Source organism: Lemur catta, chromosome X (genome assembly GCF_020740605.2).
Source record: "Lemur catta isolate mLemCat1 chromosome X, mLemCat1.pri, whole genome shotgun sequence".
Lineage (NCBI taxonomy): Eukaryota > Metazoa > Chordata > Mammalia > Primates > Lemuridae > Lemur > Lemur catta.
Genome location: NC_059155.1, coordinates 8,868,373 through 8,892,240, shown reverse-complemented (window position 1 = coordinate 8,892,240; position 23,868 = coordinate 8,868,373). Strand labels below are relative to the sequence as shown.

Below are 23,868 nucleotides of genomic sequence, written 5' to 3'. Positions count from 1 at the left end.
CTCAGCTAATGATGAAGCTGCAGGTCCCTGGACCACTCACTGAGAACCACTAGCCTAAATTATTAATGGTACATCAGCACAGCCCTAACCAAAATTTTGGTCAAGATGCATGTAAACCAATAAGGATAGAATACTTTAATGCTTAGAAAGAATGCTGACAAATTCACCCTTATTACATCAAAACATCAACATCTGCTTCATGGTCTTCCTCAGTGACTTTCAAGGACAGCACCTCTTCGTTAAGGAAGAGCCCGCTGAGTCTCTCCTTCCGAGCCTGCCTCTGCTCTTTCAGCTGCCTCTTGCGGAAGGCCTTCTGCTGTAACTTCCGCTGCTTGGATCGCTTCTGTCAAAATAGAAATGTCTAAATCAGTAAGGTTTAGCTCTTGGCATAGCCACCCCAAAATGTTTTATGAATCAAATTCTCTATTTTCCAAATTTTAAGAGTTGTTAGTATGATCCTTGTTCCAATTAAGTGGAACAAGCTTAGACTTGAAAATAATTCTTCAAGATTCTATTTTTATGGTATTTGACCAGTGACCCTTCTGATTAGGAAGGGCTGAAACTTGATCATTTTGGCTAGTTATGAATAACTGGTCATTTCAAAGCCTTCCCTTTTTTAATGTAATTAAGATACATTGGTGTCAGTGTACAGCAAACATACAATTAATACTCGGGGACAATACTGAAAACAAATGTAGAGAACATTGCCCAAATCTCTAATGCTTATCATTCTCAGGTGCATTTCATCTAAAAACACTAGCAATTTTACAATGGCTGGGATAAAAAACATGCCTTTTTCACATTAGGCAAATACCATCTTAAAAGTCCATTAGAAACCCTGTGAGTACTCCAACCCTTGTCACTGGTGAACTGATGCCAAAAAGAATGACCACATATCCAGAGACATCCCAACAAAGCTGGCTATGTTTCTACTATTTCACTAAGAACCAGAGAAGGCATCACTGTGTATCTTTCAAGTCATCACTGGGTTCCCAAAGAATTAAATAGATTCTCAGGCTGGGCACGGTGGCTCACGCCTGTAATCCTAGCACTCTGGGAGGCCGAGGCGGGCGGATTGTTTGACCTCAGGAGTTCGAGACCAGCCTGAGCAAGAGTGAGACCCTGTCTCTATTAAAAATACAAAGAAATTATATGGGCAGCTAAAATATATATAGAAAAATTAGCTGGGCATGGTGGCGCATGCCCGTAGTCCCAGCTACTTGGGAGGCTGAGGCAGAAGAATCGCTTGAGCCCAGGAGTTTGAGGTTGCTGTGAGCTAGGCTGATGCCTCGGCACTCTAGCCTGGGCAACAGAGTGAGACTCTGTCTCAAAAAAAAAAAAAAAAAAAAAAGAATTAAATAGATTCTCTTATCATCCTTAAACTGGCTCTAGACTCTTTCCACTGCAAGGAACTAAACTCCCTTGCTAAGCCACAGCATCATTCTATTTAGTATAAACACTTGTATCTTTTTAAATATATAATTCTATCTATTATATAGAATTTTTCAACTGTGAAAGAATAGATGGAAATTACAGAGAGCATTATTACATTTTTAAATTAGCTAAGAAGAAACATTCAAGATTAAAACATCGAGAAAACAAACACACACAAAACACATACACAACATTCTTAGGAGCTAATAGACAGCAACATCAGCAACATAGTGAGATTCGCTCAGTAGTGAGTTGCAGTCAATATTGCAATCGAGATAATTCATTATTTCCATCAATTTATCTTACTTAAAACAGACACAAAAATCAGATAAAATTGAATGAGATATGGTTGTGGGTCAAAATGGCATGCCAAAGCACTCAGCCTGGAGTGCTTTGTTCAACAGCAGAGCATCCTCCGCGTTCAATTAAAACCAAAACCCACAGGCATCTAGATAGCAGGATCATTTTAATTCTTTAAGAAATTTGTACGAAGGAGTACTAATGTTAATAGTGAAAGGTAAAGTTTTGTATTGATTAGACGTTTTACTTTTGAATCCCGAATCCGCTCTGCTGCACTTGCAGACAGGTTGCTGTCACTGTGTGCTCGACTCATGTTGGCACTGGAGTTTGAAGCAGAGTTTCCAACACTGGACCCACTGCTGCTTGCAGAACTGACCATGCTGGCGCTGCTGCTGCTGGCGCTGGCACCGCTCACTCCACTGGTGCTTGCACAACTAAAGTTGCTTCTCTTCCAGGCCTCTCTTGCAGGCCGTTGGCGAAGGCTGTGCTCCTTGATATAGTTTCTGACCTTGGGACACACAGACAAAAACTGGTTAGTGTGGTATCTCGACCCTCTACCCTCACAATGCTGGGGGGAAAAACAATCACATTGTACTTAATCTAAAAGATTGTCTGTCAAAAGTGCTGCAGATGCATAAATAAGGTAGACTAGAAGGGCAAAACAAATCTCTAAATTTAGAAATAAGTACCAGAAAAATGAACAATGTTCAAAATTCTTGAAAACATGTTATGAGCTAGATTTTAAAAGCATATAAAATACAATCAGTAAATGGAAGGCTAGTGGCCTTCAGAATTTAAGATTGTAAGAAAATAACACTGAAATAGAAACTAGCAACAAAATAAAACAGGTGAGACTAGGCATTTGTTAAAGGTCTCCAGTTAAGATGATTTAAGTAAGCTGCAGATTGTATCTAACATTAGAGTGTTTCCTAAATCTTAGCTAAGGGCCAACGGTACCTGCCTTCAAATGCAAGACAATTTACCATACTAATGAAAAATGAGCTGGAATGGAGAAAATTATAGTGTGTCTGTTGGGAGAAATACTGAAATGAGAGAAATTTTCATAAATAATGATAAATACAAAACAAACAAACCAAAAGTAGAACTTAAGCACACAAATATTGATTTAGCCATGTACTAGAGAAAAAGAGCAGCAAAGCTCTTTTCAGTTTTAACTCAAACCCCTCAGCCCAGATGTTTACCAAAGTATAGCTTAAATCAGTATTTGGATTGTCAACTAGTCTCCTGTAAGTTGAATTAGAATAAATCTATACCTTAGCCTAACCACCCCTTCAGTGGTGACATTAATTTTCAAAGCCTATATAACTGAAGAGCAGGTTCTAGAATCACATTGATCCCAGAAAGGTACTGCCAGGTGAGATGTGCATAAAACCTCTTAAAACTACATGTTCTCAAACAGTACCATCATTTTTTCCTAATATTATATTTTATAACAATGATTTTGACTTTATTTATCTATGTATTTACATATGATTACTCAAGTCTACATTTTATAAGATGGTGGTATTTTCAATAGGTAAACAATCTGTATTTTTTTTACATACCTGCTTCAGTTTTTCATCTGTGAGACAGTTAAGTTCAATAATAAACTCACTGTCTGTAGGGGAGATTTGAGCAGAAGGATCAATGATCTTAATAATATCAAGTTGCTCCCGAAGACCCATCTCAGTACTGACTTTCCGACTCAGATACTCAATATATTCCACCTATGTGATAAAAAAAGTACAACAAACAATATCATTGCTAAAACCTCTGATACTTTAGTATGTCAATTATAATGTATTTTATATATTAGAAGCATTTAAGATTATATTTGTTCCCTGAAAAATAGTTAAAGCTCAAATTTAGATTTACTAAGCAATCCACATTTACCCAGTAGCTTTCAATAGCAATCAACAATAAACTGAGCCTCACACAGTCTCCACATATATGCTTTTAATTAAGAATGTACAGATATTTACCTGCTCATCATTTGTCATTGCACTCCAAGGAAGCTCATCTAAATTCCGGTGCTTGTTTTTCTTTTTAGGAAGCAGGCAAGGTGAACTTGGAATACTGGGTATGACATCAGAAAGTACATCACTTCCACTGGCAATGTCACTGCCTGGTAACTTTGTAAAAATAAGGAAGGTGGGGGTAGGGAAAGCAAAATTTTTTAAAACTACATTTTAAACATCACAACATATCACATGTTGATTAAATCACACATTGATTAAAAGTTACTTTAATATAAGACTCATGGCAAATACAGAATTGGAGGACATTAATTGTGACCCATGCCTATTTTATACAAAGCAGCAACATCAATATACTCTTTGTATGTATTTACTTATTCAATAAAAGACGTTTTCCAAAAGCTTAAAATCATAATCAAGACCTGTTAAAATGGAAGTTAAGAGTCAATCATCAGTAAGGTTTTTAATTTATAATGTGAATGTGACTACAGCCCAGACAACTTAATGAATAAGAAGCTCGGGTCTCCATCTTGGGAGACCTGAATGATCTGCCACTAAATGGCTTTCTGTCATAGACTGTGCCAGACATTCTTCCAACATAAAGACAAATCATGGTCCTTGTCCTCAAGTCTGTATTAACAACCTCAAGACAATTAAATAATTTAAAATATGCTGCAAACACTTTAAGGACCAGAAGTATTAGAAAAAAATTAGAAAAAAATGATGGAAAACAAAGTAGAGACAAAGGAGAAATAAAACCAAGTTCAACACACAGAAAATCAAATCAATTTAAAGTGAGACAAACAGCAGAAATGTTCTGTAATTTTATATTGCCTTTTAAACAGAGTAGATTTAATTTTTTAATAGCTTTATTGATGTATAATGTATACAATTTTATGACTTTACACATACACATTTACTGACATATCACCATTATCAAGGTAATAAACATCTGTTACCTTCAAAAGTTTTAATAGATTTAATTTTAAATAAATGTATTTAAGTCATTCATCAAAAAGAGAAAGTATTTTCTTCTACAAAGAGAATATAACAATTTTCAGAAACACTGCTATCATTTTTACAAGGTACAAAACAGCATCTTATTTTGGTTTGATAGAGTTTGCAATTGTATCTGAACTCTGAATGATTCCTAGGCTTTTGAAGTTACCAAAAGAGAAGCTACTTTAGTCATGAAGACTATTGGAATCACATGTATTTGAACTTCTATTGTACACACAGCACTTTAATAGGTACAGGAGATTCAAAGGAGTTTAAGTCCTTACACAAAAACTTTATACTCTATTTGGGAAGATAATACGATAACACAAACATACAATTATATAACACAGCACATGATGAATACTAAATGTGAAATGACAGGTCATCAATGGAAATATCTAGCAGCGGGTTGAAGCTGCAGGATTCAAGTTTGGGAGAGCTACAAAGGACTGCCGGCAGGCACAGAGAGTCAATCTCATAGGAGAGATGAGTGAAGCCACAAAGATGGGGTCAATAACCCTGCAAGATGACCAGGACATTCAGAATGAAACTAAGTTGAGAAAGACCATTTTTTCTACACCCCTGTAAGTAGCTACTACTCTTAAAAATCACATTATCACAATGACAGTCACTGATGAATCCAAGTATGTGATTTCCAACAATTTAACTTCTTTTAAAATCTCATTAACTAACATTGCTTGTTAGTTGAATTGTTGTTCCCCCTTGGCCCTGATGTTATCTAGTCATTGTTATGAATATATGATTGCTGAATACCCACCAGAAGGCTAGCTCTTTCTCAGACTTTAATGGGAAAAAAGAAAATGCTTTGCTATTCTCCCTTTGACTTCAAATCACAACATTAGAAATTTCCTTGGGGTCCTTAAAACAAAATGAGACACTCCTTATCATATGAAAGGTCTCCCCTACTTCAAGCTCCTTTCATAAATGAGTTAGAAAAAGGAACTCCTAAAATACCTATACTTTCAAAACTTAAGAAAAATTTTCATCTAAATGCTTAGAGAATATCTGCTAGGTGCTAGACTAAATGCTAAGCACTTAAATTTGTACCTTTAATTCTGTTTATGTGTTCGTTGAGGGAGGGGGTGTAAAAAAAAAAAAGGCAATTAATGCTTCTTTGGCCATTTTTTTCCGGGAGAAGTAAAAAGACTCCCGAGTTCCAATCCCAGCTCCAGTGCTCACTAGCGGTATAACCTCTGCAGGTTAGTTTGTTTCTTTCAGCCTCAGAGTTTGTAGTAAAATGTCATTAATACCATCAATCTCAGACGATTATTGAGAGGTTTAAGTGAGATTAACATGCCTGGCATACAGGTGAAACTCAATATAGAGATGTATTTTTCTTTTTCTATCCCTTGCCATCATTTTGGACTCTTGGAAAAGCATAGATCCTCAGAAAATGCCACATTTTGCTAAAGCAGCTGGGTTAAGTTTCACAAGGTAGTGTTTCAGAATGATAGAAGAGGAAAAAGAAAAAGGCATTCAGGTAAGGAGAATAACTTCATAAAATCACAGATGGAAAAAAACATAGGGTGAAGTGACATATATCGTAGATATCATATATCATTTAATCATATATCAACATGAAGAAAACAGCAAACCAGTGCTAGGGATTTGCAAGTTCAACAGAAGACCCAGAAACTGCCATATGATATGTAGAAGAGGACTGATAACATTTTCAAAGTAGAAGTAACTTGATGAAAATAATCTTTAGGGAAGATTAGTTTAAAAGCACCACGGGGACAAAATAGAGTGAGGTAAAGACTGGAATTAAACAGGCAGTTTTTGTTGTAATCTAGGCCTGAACTAAGATAAGCAAAAATGGAAAGAAAAATCAAAACAGATATGAAAAATTTCAAATGGAAAACAATTTACAAAGCTGTTTGATAACTGAATGGACAAGGGCAACAAAGAGTCAAGATGTTGAGACCTGAAGAAAACTGGTGACAGGTCATACAACCCATCCAGAGTGATACACTTAAACACCTCAATTTTTACTGCAAGAGAACTGAAGCAACGTTACAGATCTTCTAGTCCAACACCCTCATTTTACAAATAAGGGAAAATGATGTCCAGGGAAGGTCATACAATTTAAGTGGCAGAATCCAAAGTAGGACACAAGTCCAGTGCTTTCAACTATGCCAGACAGTCTTGCCTTGGAGGCAGTTTGGAATGAGAGAAGAATGCAAGCTGGGATATAGAGTTTGTAGTGATAATGGAAGAAGCAAGCACAAGTGTCCTTTAAACAGAAAATAGTCATTTTTCACTATGCTATAAGACATGTCACAATGCAGAGACTATTTTTTTCCATGGAAACATTGTAATTGGAACTGGCATCACTGACCAAGAACTCAGCATTAGATAATAGGTTAGTATTAAATAATAAGGTCATCCAAGTGGAAATGTCAAGTAGTCAACTGGAGATATGGGATTAGAGTAGCAGTTGTACAGCAGAATTGTATTGGCTCCCATATATTTATTAGACCAGCAATTTTCCATTTTATAACTGATAATATATTTCAGAATAAAAATGCTTAATAACTCCTATATCTTTCATAGATGATATCTGGCATATTTATATTATAATCAGTAATTGTGACACATAGGGAGATTTAAATCAAATCTCTGCCATATTTTCTGCAGGGTGCAGCAGAATTTTATGAGTAAGCTCATTTCCGTAACAGCTAATATGTAATTTCAGACTGTACCTCTAGGTTTCAAGTGTGACAGCAGAATTACTCACTCTTTAAATTTTCTAAGCGTTCCTGCTCAACAATAGAAATAATTTCTCAGGCTCTAAGACTAGTCAAATATATCCTTAATAATAAAAGGAATGCAAGGAAAGACAATGATCAGCAAAGCAAAATGCTAAGATGTTTCTTCATTCTAAGGTTAAAATCTCTTCTTATTGAGTAGTTAGTATTTCTCTTCCGAGAGAATCTATAAATCATTTATATTTACTTTAGTAGTAACAGAAACATCTGTTAAAAAGAAAGATTTAAACAGATGCCGTTTTCAATCACAACAGAAGTAATGCAAATTTTTAAACTATATTAAATGATTTTTAGTCTGTATTAATCCTAACATATAATTTGTAATTATCTTCCTGGATAATTTATTGCTCATCATTATTAAGGTCCCACAAAGACAAGACAGCATTTTAAACCTTTCAGAATATTTAAACAGCAAATATCCATGGTAACAGAGTACTCGTACTCCAATTGCAGAAGAGGGAAAACACATTACTAAGGCAGGACTGATTTTAGTTCCACTATCATAGTCACTCAAGTACATTAATGGTGAGTGGATGGGGATGGTTTTCCACTCATGAAATGAGTAAAGAAGCCATCAATTAAAATGTAAAATTGCCTGCCACCTTGCAACATAATGGATAAGACTAAATAAACCACATGAAATAGGCAGAAAAAAATATCTCAGAATTATCATCACTCCATTTGATTGAGCTTTATGAAGAATCCTTGTAGTCTGATTTTTATTTTATTTTTTATTTTTCAGACACAATCTCGCTCTGTTGCCTGGGCTAGAGTGCAGTGGTGCAATCACAGCTCACTGTAACCTCAAACTTCTGGGCGCAAGCAATCTTCCTGCCTCAGCCTCCCAAGTGGCTGGGACTACAGGTGTATGCACCATGCTCTGCTAATTTTTTGAAAGCTTTTGTTGAGATGGGAGTCTCACTATGTTGCCCAGGCTGGTCTCGAACTCCTGGCCTCAAGCAATCCTCCCACCTTGGCCTCCCAAAGTGCTAAGATCATAGGCATGGGCTACTGCATCTGGCCTGATTTTAAATACAAAGCATGTACTTAAAAAAAATGAGACACTGAAGAATAAAATGATATCCACACAAAAATGATCTTTGTTATGTTATCTATAATAGAGAAAAACTTGAAACAGATGTAAATAGGGGAATGATTTCACCAGTTCTAGTACATCTAATAGCAAGAATATTATGCAGCCATTAAAAAATTCATTATGAGTATCATGAAAAAGTTTATATGTTAAATGAGAAAATTTTATTAAAAATTTTTATCAAGAAGAAAAGGGAACATTTCCTAATTCCTATGAAGCTAGAATTATCCTGATACTAAAGCCAGGCAAAGACACAACAAGAAAAGAAAACTATGGACCAATATCCCTTATGAATATAGATGCAAAAATCTTAAACAAGGTACTAGAAAACTATCCAGAAGCAGAATGCAAGCATTCCCCTAAGATCAGGAAAAAGACAAGGATGCTCACTTTCACCACTTCTATTTAACATTGTGATTGGGCTGGGCGCGGTGGCTCATGGCTCACGCCTGTAATCCCAGCACTCTGGGAGGCCCAGGCGGGCGGAACATTTGAGCTCAGGAGTTCGAGACCAGCCTGAGCGAGAGAGAGACCATTTACAAGAGCATCAAAAAAATAAAATATTTAGAAGTAAATTTAATTTAACCAAGCAAGTACAGGAATTGGACACTGAAAAATCACAAAATATTACTGAAAGAAATTAAAGGAGCACTAAATAAAGACATTCCATTCCATATTCATGGATTAGAATATTTAAATTGTTAAGATGGCAATACTCCCCAAAGCAATCTACAGATTTACTGCAATCTCTACCAAAATTCCAACTGCCCTTTTTGCAGAAATGGACAACCTGATCCTAAAATTTGTATGGAATTGCAAGAGACCCCCAAATAGCTTAAATGATCTTTTTTTAAAGAGATGGGGTCTTGCTGTGTTACGCAGGCTGGACTCGAACTTCTGGGCTCAAGCCATACTCCCACTTTAGCTTCCTGAGTAAGCTAGGACTACAGGTGCATGCCATTGTGCCTGGCTTAAACAATCTTTATCAAGAACAACAAAGTGGGAGAACTCTCACTACCCAATTTCAAAACTTACCACAAGACTATAGTAATTAAAACAGCGTAAAGATAGATATATACACCAACAGAATAGAATTGAGAGCCCCAAAATAAGCCCATACATCTATGATCAATTCATTTTTGACAGGGTGCTAAGACCATTCAAGGAGCAAAAAATAGTCTTTTCAACAAACGGTGCTGGGACAACTGGATATCCACATGCAAAAGAATGAATTTGGGAGCCAGGCACAGTGGTCGCACTTTTAGTCCCAGCTACTCAGGAGGCTGAGATGGGAGGATCACTTGAGCCCAGGAGTTCAAGTCCAGCCTGGGCAACAGCAAGACCCCATCTCTTAAAAAAAAAAAAAAAGAATGACTTTGGACTCCTATCTTACACCATATTTGTACAGAAAGTAAGTCAAAATGAATCGAAGACTTAAATGTAAGAACTAAAACTCTGAAGAGGAAACAGGTGAAAATCTTCATGATCTTGGATTAGGCAATGGTTTTTAAAATATGACATTATAAACACAGCAAAGAAAAACCAGATAAATGGAACTTCATCAAAATTAAAAACTTTTGTGTGTCAAAGAACACTATCAAGTGAAAAGACAACTCATAGAATGGGAAAACATTTTTGCAAATCGTCTATCTGATAAGGGTCTAGTGGCCAGAATACAGAAAGAACTCTTACAACTAAACAATAAAAAGACAAACACAATTTTAAAAGGGACAAAGGATTTGAATAGATGCTTCTTCAGAGAAGACATACAAATGGCCAACAAGCATATAAAAAGATGCTCAACACCATTAGTCATTAGGGAAAATGCAAATGAAACCACAATGAGATACCATTTTATATTCAGCAGGATGGTTATAACCAAAAAGACAGCCAATGCCAAGTGTGGACGAGAATGTAGAGAAATTGGAACCTTTATATATAGCTGGTGTAAATGTAAAATGGTGCAGCCACTCTGGAAAACATGTTGGCAGTTCCTCAAAAAGTTAAACTAAGAGTTACCATATGACCCAGCAATTCCACTCCTAGGGGGATATCCAAGAGAATTAAAAATATACATCCATATAAAAACTTGTACCTGAATGTTCATAGCAGTATTATTCATAATAGCCCAAAAATGGAAAAAGAAACAACCCAAATGTCCAACAGCTAATGAACGGATAAACAAAATATGGTACTGTATACCCACACGATGGAATATTACTCGGCCTAGAAAGGAACAAAGTACTGTTACATGCTACAACATGGATGAACCTTGAAAACATTATGCTAAGTGAAAGACGCCAGACACAAAAGGCCACATATTATATGAATCCATTTATATGAAATATCCAGAAAGGCAAATCCACAGAGAAAGCAGATTAGTGGTTGCCAGGTGATAGGGGAAGCGGAGAATTGGGACTATGTGCTAATGGGTATGGGATTTCTTTTGGAGGTGACAGAAATGTCCTGGAATTAGACAGTGGTGATGGCTGCACAATACTGTGAATATATTAATAACCACTGAATTGTACATTTTAAAATGATTAAAATGGTGAATCTTATCTCAATTTTTAAAAAAATTTCTATGAATTTTATCTAAATCATATTTATAACTGTATAGAACAAAAGTTGAAATAATATAAAAGTAAAAATAGAAGGGTTGTGAATTAATTTTTTTCTCTTTAAAAACATCTCTTAATTTTCATTATAGCATTGTTTATAACAGAAAAAATGAAACCAACCTAAATAGTTACTAGGAAACTGATTAAATAATGATCTAGTTATGAAAAACAATGAGATATATTAGTTGAAAAAAAGCAAGAGGCCAAACAGTAGATGAAGTATGATCCTGTTTGTGTGTTTTTAACAATACACAAACATAATTGTATCTGTATAAACCCTTAAGAGTGGTAACCACTGTAGAGTGGGACTTGGAGACTTTTCTTTTTAATTTGATGCCATTTTGTATTATTTGAAAACTGTTTGAGAAGCTCTGACTCGGGCGAGACAAGGGCAATATACATAAACATTTGTACCCCCATAATATGCTGAAATAAAAAAAAAGATCTTACATGCTAGACTAGGGAGTTGGAACGTCACCTTACAGGTTATGGGGCCAGTAAGGGATTTAAGCAACATAATAGCATGAACAGATCTGATTTATAGAGATGACTTTAGTGGCAGTGTGATAGATGAATTGGACAAAAGAAAGAGTAGAGGCAAATAGGCAAATGAAAAGTTATTTGAATAGAGAAGAATAGAAAATGGTTAAAATTTGAACATATATGGCAGTAACAAAGTCATGAGGGAGAGAAAAGCATATGATGCACACAGGGATAATTTACAAATTCAACAAATATATGTGGCAGTATAAAAATATAGTCCTACATGAATACTTGCAGGGTTCCACTCTCCTCTAGCCTTCTATGTAGGGATTTTGAGTCTGTTTTGAGAGGAGAGAGTATGTGAGTGAGATAGCTCAACCACCACGCTGTGAAAAGTGGTCAACTTTTTTTTAGAGAAAATGGATGGGTAAGAGGTTTTTAGTGCATTCTGCTATGTGTCATACTCTGTAATCACCCTTTGGTATTTGGGGGGAGATTACAGTAAAGATTTACATTACTTTTCATTTTTTTTTCTTATTGATGCTATATTGGGAAAAGATGGTACTTCAGACAGGAGCAGGTGCACCCAGGTTACTTTTGTGCTAATAGAATGAGTAGGATTTGGTGACCAATCATTTGTGGAAGGTGACAGAGAGGGAGGAGTCCAAGAGGACTGGACAGTGACACTGGAATTCTGGTGATGTTTACTGACAAAGAGACATGGTGTGTCAGGATCAGTGAAGTGGCAGCACAGTCTATTTTGAACATGAGGAGTCTGAGGAACTTGAGGAATGGTCAAGTGCAGAAGCCCAGCAGGTGATCACTGTTCTGTGACTGTTAAGGAGATGGCCCTGGGCTGGACATAGAGACTCAAGATTCACTGGCATTTTTTGTGGTATTTGTCACAGCTGAGTATACGTATATATGAATATATGGGCAAAAGAAAATGAGATCAAGAGCAAGACTGTGGGTGACATTTAAGGGATGGTCTAAGGAACAGGAGCTATTAAAGAGGCTGAGTAGACATAGTCAGATGTGAGGGAGAAAACCCAGGACAGCAGGTGTCATAGAGGCCAGGGAAAGAAAGTGTCTCAAGACAGAGGGAGGGGTCATCAGTGTCAAATGTCACAGAGAAGTAAAGATAGTTGAGGGTTAAGTGACTGGATTTAGCAATTAGAATGAGCTATGGTCTGAATGTTTGTGTTCCCCAAAATTCATATGTTCAAATCCTAATCCCCAAGCTGATGGTACTAGGAGGTGGGGCCTTGGGGAGATGATTAGGTCATGAGGATGGAGCCCTTATAAATGGGATCAGTGCCCTTATAAATGAAACCTAAAAGAGACCCTTCGCCTCTTCCACCATGTGAAGATTCAGCAAAAAGGCACCATCTATAAGGAAGTGGGCGCTTGATGGAGACCAAATCTGCAGGCACCTTGACCTTGGACTTCCCAGCCTCCATAATTGTGAAAAATAAATTTGTCTTTTATAAGTCAAAAAAGAAAAAGAAAAGGAAAACTGTTTCAAATAAAATAATATTCAAGTCCTCTTCTGGAATACAACTTCAAGTATTTAGATGGCTTTCAAACATAGTAGGCATTCATCTATTGAGTAAAACCTTTGCTGTACGCCAGGAAAGCTTCTTTAAATGTTACTGTCTTTTACACTCAGAAAATGGATGTTGCAATAACACAATCTACATTTTCTGATAGATTGCCCTCATTATAAGGAAGCATTTTCAAACAATTTGCCACAAAGCCATTTTACATGGTATATATACCATGAGAAGAAAAAAGTGTCAGGTGAAAAACAGCTCCATGTACACAGAAAATACAAAATGAGAAATTATATACTTCTGATAATAGAACCAAAAATTACATATTTATGGTAATAATGCTTTATGATATTAGATACAATAACTTGACCCTGATGTATATCCTATAATGACATGAAAGCAATTTATTATAAGGTAAGAAGAATAAATTTGCTTAGATTCATGCATAAGGTACTGATGATATACAATAATGGTAATATTATACAAGTATTAAATTACAAGAAAATCTACAAAAGGATATCTGTAGTATCAGAAGACTAAAAGGTATATTAGCAAAAATAAAGGATACCCATTCCATCTACTTCTTAACCTTAAAACATGTTGTCAGAGAATCCCCAGGACTGGATAAACACCAGAGAAACTTACTCTGAGATAGAGATGAAACTATCAAAAGAAAAATTTATACTTCTACTTGTGTAGTAATGATGCCAATAAAAGAAAATAAAACCTACCTGCCATTCAAACTCGCTATCTGACCAATCCCAGTAAGTACTAATAGAAGAAGAGACATCACTGCAGACACTCCCCTCAGGGAATAAGTCAAAAGAAGTGAAGTCTTGATCATCTAACAGAGAATAGCAATCATCTTGATCTCCAACAGAAACGGATGAAAACAGCTCCTCACTGCATTCTGAGCTGGCAACACTTGTTCCACAAGAAGTTAGGTTCCACCTTCGAGAAAACAACACAAAAGCAATCACAACAAGAACTACAGAATTCATACAATTTTAAGGTATTAATAGGATACATTTATGACATATATGAGAAAAGTGAGTATTTTTTGTATTTTTAAAGGAAACTTTACCTTTAAGGAAATACACTAACATATTTATGAATATGTCTAGGATTTGCCTCAAAATAATAAGGAATAGGTTGGGGTATAGATGAAGCATGATGCCATATATGAACAATTGCTGAAGCTGCATGATAAAAACATGAGGTTCATTACACTATTCTCTCTACTTTGGTAGCTGTCTGAAAATTTTTATAGTAAAACATTTTAAAAGAAAGATGTATTTAATTAAATTAGGAATAAAGTAAAACTTTTATTCATAAACAAAACATATAGCATAGTGGTTTTGAGTAAGCTCTGGAGTCAGACTGAATTCAAATTCTTGCTCTGTCCCTTGCTAGCTATTTGATCTTAAGCAAATTACAACCTCTCCAAGCCTGTGTCCCGATATTTAAAATGGAGTTACTGTGATGATTACATGAGAATGCATACACAGCACTTAGCAAACATAATAAATGCTCAATACATGATAGCTATCATTATTAAATTAAAGGAAGAGGGGAGCTATTACAGGGTAGAGAAAAGCAGCAACAAAGCACACAGGTAGAAGTTCAAGAAGTGTTTGTTATACTTAAATAACTTTTCCATATTAATGTTATACAGGCTCATTGCAAAGATGTTAGAATAAGAAATGAAAGAAGAATAAAATGACCAATAATTCCATTATCCAGCAATAACTAATTCATAATATTTCAGTACTTTATTTCTAGGTGCATATGTATTTTTTTACAGAATTAGCAATCATTCTGTGTGTATATATTTTAGTATCCAGCTTTTTCACTTAATATTATTAATATATAACATTTTCCTAAATATATTACTTGAAAAAATATAATGCCTATATAATATTCCATGGATTGAATGTATCATAATTTATTTAACCTAATTCTCCCAATAATAGACACAGGCTGCTTCCAATTTTCTTTTATATTACAAATAATGCTGAGATGAGCCTTTTTGTTTATAATTATTTATCAAAATACAAATTCTCTCAGGATAGACTGCTTGAAAGGTAAGTACTGAGTCGAAGAATATGAATACTTCTAAGGGTCATGGTACACTTAGTCAAATATCTTTCTGAAAGGCTGTACCAATTTACATTCCCCAAGGTAGTACATAAAAGTGCTCATCTCACCACAACTTTAACAGCATTGAAATTTTTATTTAAAAATGTTTTACCCATCTTATAAGACAAAAACATTTTTATTTCTTTGATGACTAGCAAGATCAAAATTTTAAATATTTATTAGCTAGTATGCTATAGTGTTTTTCTATGTGCTAATGTTTTCATTGATTTTGAAAGGGTTCTTTATGCATTAAGTGTATTAACATTTTGTCTACAGTATTTGTTGCAGAGCTTTTTGGTTTCTTTTTTTCTGGCCTTGAAATCTATCAATCTGTTTTCTTTTGTAAATTTCCACTAGTGTTATACTATTAATAAGATAATCTTCATTGCTTTGGCAGTAGCATGGGAAATTAATCCTTAAGATAATGACTTAGTATTTCCAATACTAATAAGCTCCTGAAATAATGACTTCCTGAAGAAAAGCCTATTATTTACCTATTATTAGGTTGTTTCTCATCCTTCATTTAATCCAGTTTTTCTTAATTATATATTTCATTTTTTAAAACTTCCTCCCCTATTTTGTATGGCTAATCTTAAATTTAGAAGATCCTGATTTACAAAATTTGGGCAACTTGAAAAATTTCATGGCATCTTTTTCTTTTGAGTTGAAGGTAGTACATTTTAAAGCATTGGTGCACACATACAAACTATTATAGTTCAGTAAATAAAAAGCAGATGTCAACAAATTTTTATAAATAGATAAAAATCTAAAATTCATCTAAAAATCCTATAATACCTTGCAACATTATTTAGTTTCATCACATGCTTGCTAGGTGGGCAGTATCCTTATTTTATAAAAAATTAACAAACTTAGTAGAATTAATCAAATTGCCCAGATCTTTCAATAAAAGTTATAAACAGCCATCACAAGTTCTGTCCTAGACATAGTAAACTCTATCTACATTGGGTCCTGAGCAAACTATTTTTTCTCTTGTGTCTTCAAATTGCATGTGACTTTTCCCCCTTGATTCATCACAAACATTTAGTCAGTATCTTCCACGTGCCAAATACTAATTTCAGTGCTAGGAAAAACTGTTAGATGATTATTTTTAATTAGAATTTCTTTCCAGCTTGCAAAAATTTTGTTGAAATATATTTCCCTCCATGAGTAACAATGGCATTCCTTTTTTTAAAAGCCATCCCATATTTAATAATCTAACCACTAGATCACTGACAGAGTGCTCTTACCTTAGAGCAAAATCAGTATGTTCCTCAGTTTTCTGGATTCATGATTTTGTCTTTTGTTTTTAATTAACACTGGCAAGTAAACCTGGCTCATAGTTGAAACAAATCATTTACAAAATAGAAAAATAGTATGTTTTACCCTTAAAGATTTAAAAAAAATTTTATCTTCTAATTTGCAAGTATTTTTATTATTATTTTAAGCCAATATGGATTAAAACAAAGTAGGAAGTACTTTTAATCACTGCTACTGCAAATGTAAGCTGACATAATCTTTCTGAAAAGCAATTTGGTATTATATGTATATCAAGAGCTTTTAAAAGAGTCATTTCTTTGGAATCATTAATTCCCCTTCTAGGATTCTATTCCCTTCTCCAAATAGAAATTTGGAAAAAAGATGTATGCACAAACATGTCCAAACAATATCACTTGGAATAGCCAAAAGGGAAAATAAATGCTACCAAAACACGGGGAATAATTAAGTGATATATCTGAATGGTACTCTTATAATCATTAAAAACCATATTTTCAGACTATTTATTGAAAAGGAAAACACTCAACAATATAAACAGGTCACAAATTGTATATACAGCCTGATCCTGACTTTTAAAAATTATGTATGTACATAGCAACAACATTAAGTGAAACAATATCAAAATGTTGACACTTGTTTGTTACCTTTGGGGAAAGGGATTATGAGTGGTCTTTATAGTTTTTATATGCCCACAGTTTTCTATAATAAGCTTTTATAATAAAAATTTAAGTGTGATTTTTCTGTCAGTTTTAAACTTGTAATGAATGCCTATTATGTGCTCAGTGCTAAAATATTCAAATTTATATGTCCTTACATTTTATTCCACTAAGAAAAAGCTACCTAACACTAAGATTTTAGCTATAACCGTAAGATCACTCTTAAAGACTTTCTCTAAAATCTTAAGAGAAAAATGTTGAAAAGAATTCCAATGAAATGGTGCAAATGGTTTTCAATAAGTAGGCTTGCTGCTCAAATTTTAATTTAAAAAACGTAAAGCCAAGAACATTTCTCTGCAAGGAATTTCAGCAAGAATATACAGACTAAGTGCTTTCGATAGTGTTTTGGTAAATAACCACTTAAATGCTAAAATTATGAAATCCATTTGCACCATGTACGCATTCCTCTGCGGCCTCTTTCTCTCTCAGGTGGCCTAACCATCACCTCTGAGGATGAGAATCCAGCCAGTGACCACTGTTGAATACAGTTGTAACTGTCAAGCTGATAAAAGTCATTTGCAATCTATGCTATGCATTCACCCTTAGGGTATAGTGCCTCATCATCACTTGTATTCATCACTGACTCCCTGCTAGAATCTGCATAGAATCACCCTAAACTTTGCTACTCCTCTGGAGCCCAACAGGCCATCAAGGTTCCAAGTTGGAGCAGATGATACCCCCTGCTCCACCCACTTAAGTTCCCTCCTGGCTACCTCAATTGTCCTGGGATCATTACCCAAGTTTCCTACCCCTTCTATTGTCTCAGAAGTAAAAAACATTCCATGTTATTTCTAAGGCTAATTCCCCCATCTGGCCTTGTGAGTTCATGACCTCCATCTCTTCTCATCCCACCCTCTCTTGTATTTTCAACTTCTCCCTTTCCTGTGGCCTGCTTCTAAGAAGCTAAAATCTCTATTCTTGGAAAAGACAAACTAAATAAAGCAAAAAACAAATGAAGAAACCTTCACTTCCCTTTCAAAGTATCACCACATCCCCTCTTCTCCTTCCTTTCCCTGTTAAATTTATTGAAGAGCTTCCACTCTCTTAACCTTTGTAACCTGTGGTTTCATTCCTATCAGGACACAGGGATTTCTATTGATTACTCCCAAATCTGTATTTCTAGCCTGGGTATTTCTCCAGAGCCTGACCCCCATTCTCAACTTGTCTCAACAAGTCCCCAAACCAAATTCCTCCAACAGGGTTCTCCGATTTGCAACCCACGGCTCTTTTGCACCTCTAATTCTGTATCTAGATAGGAAAACTATGGATGGTACAAAAAGCACACCAATAGTCTTGGGGTTTTTCTGGTAATAGTGATTGAAAATGGGGCTCTAAAATCACATAACTGAATAAATGATTTATACAATAGTTCATTTCATATCCTGCCAACAGGGTGTACAGAAAGGCACTGTCCTCCCACATACTTTTCACAATTGTTCAATGTCAAGGTACTGATGCACTCCTGAAAGATGACAAGAATAACACATCTGGTAGTTGATATTAACCTCCTTCATCTCACAATTTAATCATAGGATCTACAACATCATTATAATTTTTCCCATTTGCTAAATGACAACCTTTTTTGGTGGTGGTGGTAGTAGTTGCAGTAGACATGGCCAGTGTACAAAATGAGTCCTGACAGAAATGCTAAGAGAAAACCTCCATTTACATCAGAAAATGTCTTAAACACTGTATATATTCCATACTGACATTTCAGATTTTTTAAGTTCATTAATTTTTTTGGCTTACTGCAATTTATTCTATTTTCCCAAAAATCTAGATAAACCCATCTAGGTCTTAAAATCCTAAAAGACACTCGTAGGAAAGTGTGAATTCTTAGGAAACTGGTTGTGTCCGTGTAATTTATTTTCTATTGAACCTAAAACCAACCTACATCACAGGCAACTCTAATCTGAACATCGCATTCATTCAACCTCAGAGACGATTAGTGCCATGACACTCTTGGTTAATGAAGATTGCAAATATAACCCAGAGACCAGTAAATGAGTAGGCACAAAACTGTCATCATCATAAAGCTCTCATCAAGGGCATTAAACAATCTCTGCAGTTTTCTTATCAGGTAATAAGAAATAAGCAAAATAAAGGTAAGCCAAATTTCTACCCACTACCAAGCTTTCTACTTCCAATGAAGTTCGTTTTACAATAACTAAACCCAAAGCAGAATTTCAGTACCCAAATATTCAGATCTGATTTTTGGACTGTTGCCTGAATTGGCAAATGATGTGATGTGAAGAAAAAAAGTGAAATGTACAATGCCAAAATAAAAGAACTCCCTAAACTAAACTTTGCCCAAATATATGATGTAGCTGTTTCTTTCCCCCTGAAAAGAAATGGCTGGAAGCATATGGTCCTCTTAAATGCCATCTTGAGGAGGGGTAAGAAGGCAGAACATTCCAGAAGGATAAAAGATTTAAAAAGCAAGGTACCCTAGGGCAGAAACAAAACATCATCTGCTACAAATATTGCTAATTCTGCTTCTCCTATTCTCTGCTGAAAAGAGATATAAATCATTAGACCCCCCGCCACCATTCCAAGTCTTATAAAAAGTAGGATAGGAGAGGGAGACTAAAAAAAAGCAGGCAGTAACTAGGAAAAATGCTTGACTTGGAAAATCTGGGGCCTCTGCCTCAGAACCTCTGCCTCCTTCCTCACCACTTCTTTGTGAAAAACAGCCTTGACCTTACCAGTCTTTAAGAGAAGGGGAAGAAAACACAAGAAAAAAATGGGGAGGAAGAGGAAGAACAGAACAGGCTGTAAAAAACACATTGTTCTCATTGCTTCACTCTCCATCACCTCCACCAGTTTGGGCAGCGCTTACCCTCAACCTCTGTCCCCACTCCCTTGCCTTCATCATCGCAGCAGGCTCATTCTGAAATCATTTAATTTTCTTGTGTATGTGACTTTCTCCAGTGCTGCAAAACTTAAATAGCAAATATATGCAAAGGTATTCTTTTACATTATTTCCAACACAAATAACCCTAAGCACACTTGATTTCATGAATGTTACATTTATGTGACAGTTACATTAAAGGTTAAATAGGCTTCTCTGAGTTAATCTAAGAAACCATAACAACCATTTATAACATTCAATCCATTAGTTTTCTTCCAAGTTTCATCACTGGCTGCCCAAAAATAATCTTGGCTTTGCCCGACTAGGTTTTATGACCTTGAACTCAGTCTTTTCTATCTGGGCCTGTTTCTTCATTTTTGTGCTGGTGATTTGGAACAATTCTAACAAATTTACTGCCACTTCTTTTTGAAATGTGTTACAATGATGATTTAACTAAAGCACCTTGTTTCCACAGACTACAACTTTTAGGTAAGAATCATGTTTTATACATTCCTTGTACCTGGTAGAAGCTCAGTAAATCTGTAGATTGATTTAAGGGAAGAAGGGGAGAAACATACAAAAAACATTAAAATATGGAAAAATTTGATCAAACTCACATAGTAAACTTGGATCAGAAATCAGAATTAGACTCCTTAATCTATTGCCAGTATTTTCCATAGCTGAAGCCTCCTCCCAGTCCGTTGTCCACTCTCCCAGCCCTTTGTATACATATCTCAAATATCCACCTATATTAAAAGTTGAGGCCGTATCTAAAACGTTTTCAAATTCCCCACAACATTAGATCTAACACTTAAATACTTGCATGAGAGAATTCTCTAGAACACTATCTACTAAAACCAGTTAGGAGAAGATGCACCCTCTGAATAAATTTGTATAATAAACAAGCCCATCCTAAGCCTTGCTCTGCCCCCCCACCGGGGAAGCAAACCAAGGGATGTGTTATATGAAGGAATCTTCAGATTTAAGCTTATACATTTTGGCAGGGCCTAAAGTGCTAAGGCAAAGAGTTCATACAGGAGAAAAAAAAAAAAAACAGAATCACTAGTTTCCTAGCGCTCCATTAAAAAATGGGGTAGGGGTGGGAGTGGAAGGAATAGGATTATGAGACAGGTTAAAAATGGGAAAAAGGAAGGTTCTAGCTTTAAAAGTGCCACTTTTCAAAAGATCCACGGATTGATTTTGGGCCATCCGAAATCCACTCTACGGCGTACCGGAAATGGAAGGGGTTAAACTTTTGCAGATGGATGGAAACAGGGGAGTATCTAAAAATCTAGGGTGGGGGTTTGGGATTCGCAGGGTACAGATAAGGGGCGGGGAGGGGAGGTTGAAAGTCGGGAAGGAAGGAGTTTCTATAGCCAGAAGATGAATGGGGAAAAGAGAGTAAAATGCCGGTCGAGAGAAAAATCGGAAGGCAGGAGTGAAAATAGGGTAGGGGAGTAAGGAAGGAGCCCGGGAATGAGCGCAGATCGGAAGGTGGTGGGGGAGGGGTGACTGGCAGCGCAGCCCGGGGCGAGGAAGCAGGAGCAAGGGAGCGACCCAGCGTTCTCCCGCGAGAGGCAGGGGGCTGGGAAACCCACCCCTGCCCTCAGCAGCAGTTCGTACCTGTTGGTGTGGAAGCGGTGGAGTGGGTCGGTGCGATGGCAGGAGGACAGCTGGCAGCCGAAGTCGCTGATGTCCAGGCAGCCCGGCTCCTCGCTTGGGCACGTGCCCACTCCGCGAGGGGGGTCCCAGGAGCGGGAAGGGTTCCTCGGGGGTTAGAAACTTCTCGTACGAAGTGGTGGCCGACGTCTCGTCGGACATGGTTGGAGATGGCCTGGCTCGAGCTCCCTCTCGGGCCCCGGGCTGCTCCCGCGCCCGCCCCTGCCCCCACTCTAACCTGTCCGCAGTCGCCGCCGCTCCGGGGTGTGCCCGCCGCAGCTCACTGGCAGGCTGAGCCTCGCCGCCCGCCGCTGCCCAGGGAGTGAGGGATGGCGCGAAGAGGCTGCTGGAGGCCACAACGACCCACCGGCCGCGCAGTCAGCGCCTCAGTGGCCTCTGCGGCAGCCTCGGTCGGTCGTCGTCGCCGCCGCAGCTGCCCGGCCCAGCCCGTCAGCGCAGAGCTGCCGCCGGGCCCGGCCCGCCCCACCCACTGCGCTCACGGCTGGCGACTGCAGCGGTCCGCCCAGCGCCCATCAGGAGGGGAAGGGCGGCGAGAAGGCGCTCCGCGTGCCCCCTGCTGGAGCGGAGGAGGAACTGAACCTCCGCCCGCCGCAGCCTCGCGCGGCCCGGCCCGCCCCGCCCCGCCCTCTACGCAGCGAATCAGGGATTCAGGGCGCTGACCCGCCCGGTGCCTGGGGCGGACCTCCTCCTAAGCTTCCCCCCCCAGCATATTATGGGGGTACAAAAGTTTAGGTTATGTATATTGCCCATGCCCCCCACCAGTCAGAGCTTCAAGCGTGTCATTCCCCAGACAGTGCGCATCCTACTCATTATGTATGTATACACCCTCCCCTCCCCCCACCACATCTGCACGACACCCAATTGGTGTTATTCCCAAATGTGCACTTAGGTGATGATCAGGGAAACCAATTTGATGGTGAGTACATGTGGTGCTTATTTTTCCATTCTTGGGATACTTCACTTAGTAGAATGGGTTCTAGCTCTGTCCAGGAGAACATAAGAGATTCTATATCACCGTTATTTCTTATAGCTGAGTAATACTCCATGGTATACATATACCACATTTTACTAATCCACTCATGTATTGATGGGCATTTGGGTTGTTTCCACATCTTTGCGATTGTGAATTGTGCTGCTATAAACATTCGGGTGCAGGTATCTTTTTTATAGAATGTCTTTTGTTCTTTGGGTAGATGCCCAATAATGGGATTGCTGGATCAAATGGTAGGTCTACTTCTCCTAGGCTTTCTCACCGGCGCTTGATTACTAAGCAGCAGCCGCAGCCCCTGGGAAAGGGACTTGGCCAAGGTCACACTGCGGGTGCGTGAGAAAGAATCCAGATGCCCTGGTTCCCAGCACACTGGATCACCCTGTCCCAGTTCAACAAGTATTTATTGAGCACCTGCAGTGCGTGTGCCCAACACCATGCAATGAGCTGTAGGTAAAATGATCCAAACAGAAAAAATTGTCCCTGCGTCACCCTTAATCACCTAACTCTGAAAACTCTACATTACCGCCACCAGGCTACTCAGAGGTGCTGGACACGTGGTGCAGTTTTGTGCTCTGTGCTTTTTTTACTCGCCTTATGCACTCTGCTTGGAAAGCCCTGCCATTTCTCCCCTGCTAATTCTTAAAGCCCCAGCTCCAACGTTAGCTCCTCTGTGAAGCCTTCCGTGATTCCAACGAGACTTAGGCACTCCCGCTAATGCTCCCCTCCCCCCATGAAAATGTTAGGGAGCTTAAATTGTTACATTTAAATCAACTTTGCTAGGTGGCACATACTGTTCTTTCCCCTCGTCACATATCTTTTCTCTGTGTTCTGGACAAGTGGTTCCAGATTGAGGATATGTAAAACTTTTTAAAAATGTTCAGTGGAAAACCCAATGTTGCCAATTTCCCATTTTGCCAAATGAAGACAATTTAAAAAGCTACCTAATACTGTTTTATAAAAGGAAGCAC

At 37.5% G+C, this 23,868-nt stretch overlaps 1 protein-coding gene across 1 annotated transcript; it reads right to left on the bottom strand.

Moving 5' to 3' along the window:
- Nucleotides 1-120: 120 nt before the first annotated feature.
- Nucleotides 121-22,120, bottom strand: FAM199X (family with sequence similarity 199, X-linked). The gene is given in 7 exon segments (XM_045538136.1): nucleotides 121-343; nucleotides 1,982-2,242; nucleotides 3,300-3,461; nucleotides 3,717-3,866; nucleotides 13,980-14,199; nucleotides 21,853-21,974; nucleotides 21,976-22,120. Coding segments are annotated over 7 exon segments (1,161 nt in total). The 5' UTR covers nucleotides 22,051-22,120; the 3' UTR covers nucleotides 121-172.
- Between the last annotated feature and the right edge of the window lie 1,748 nt (nucleotides 22,121-23,868).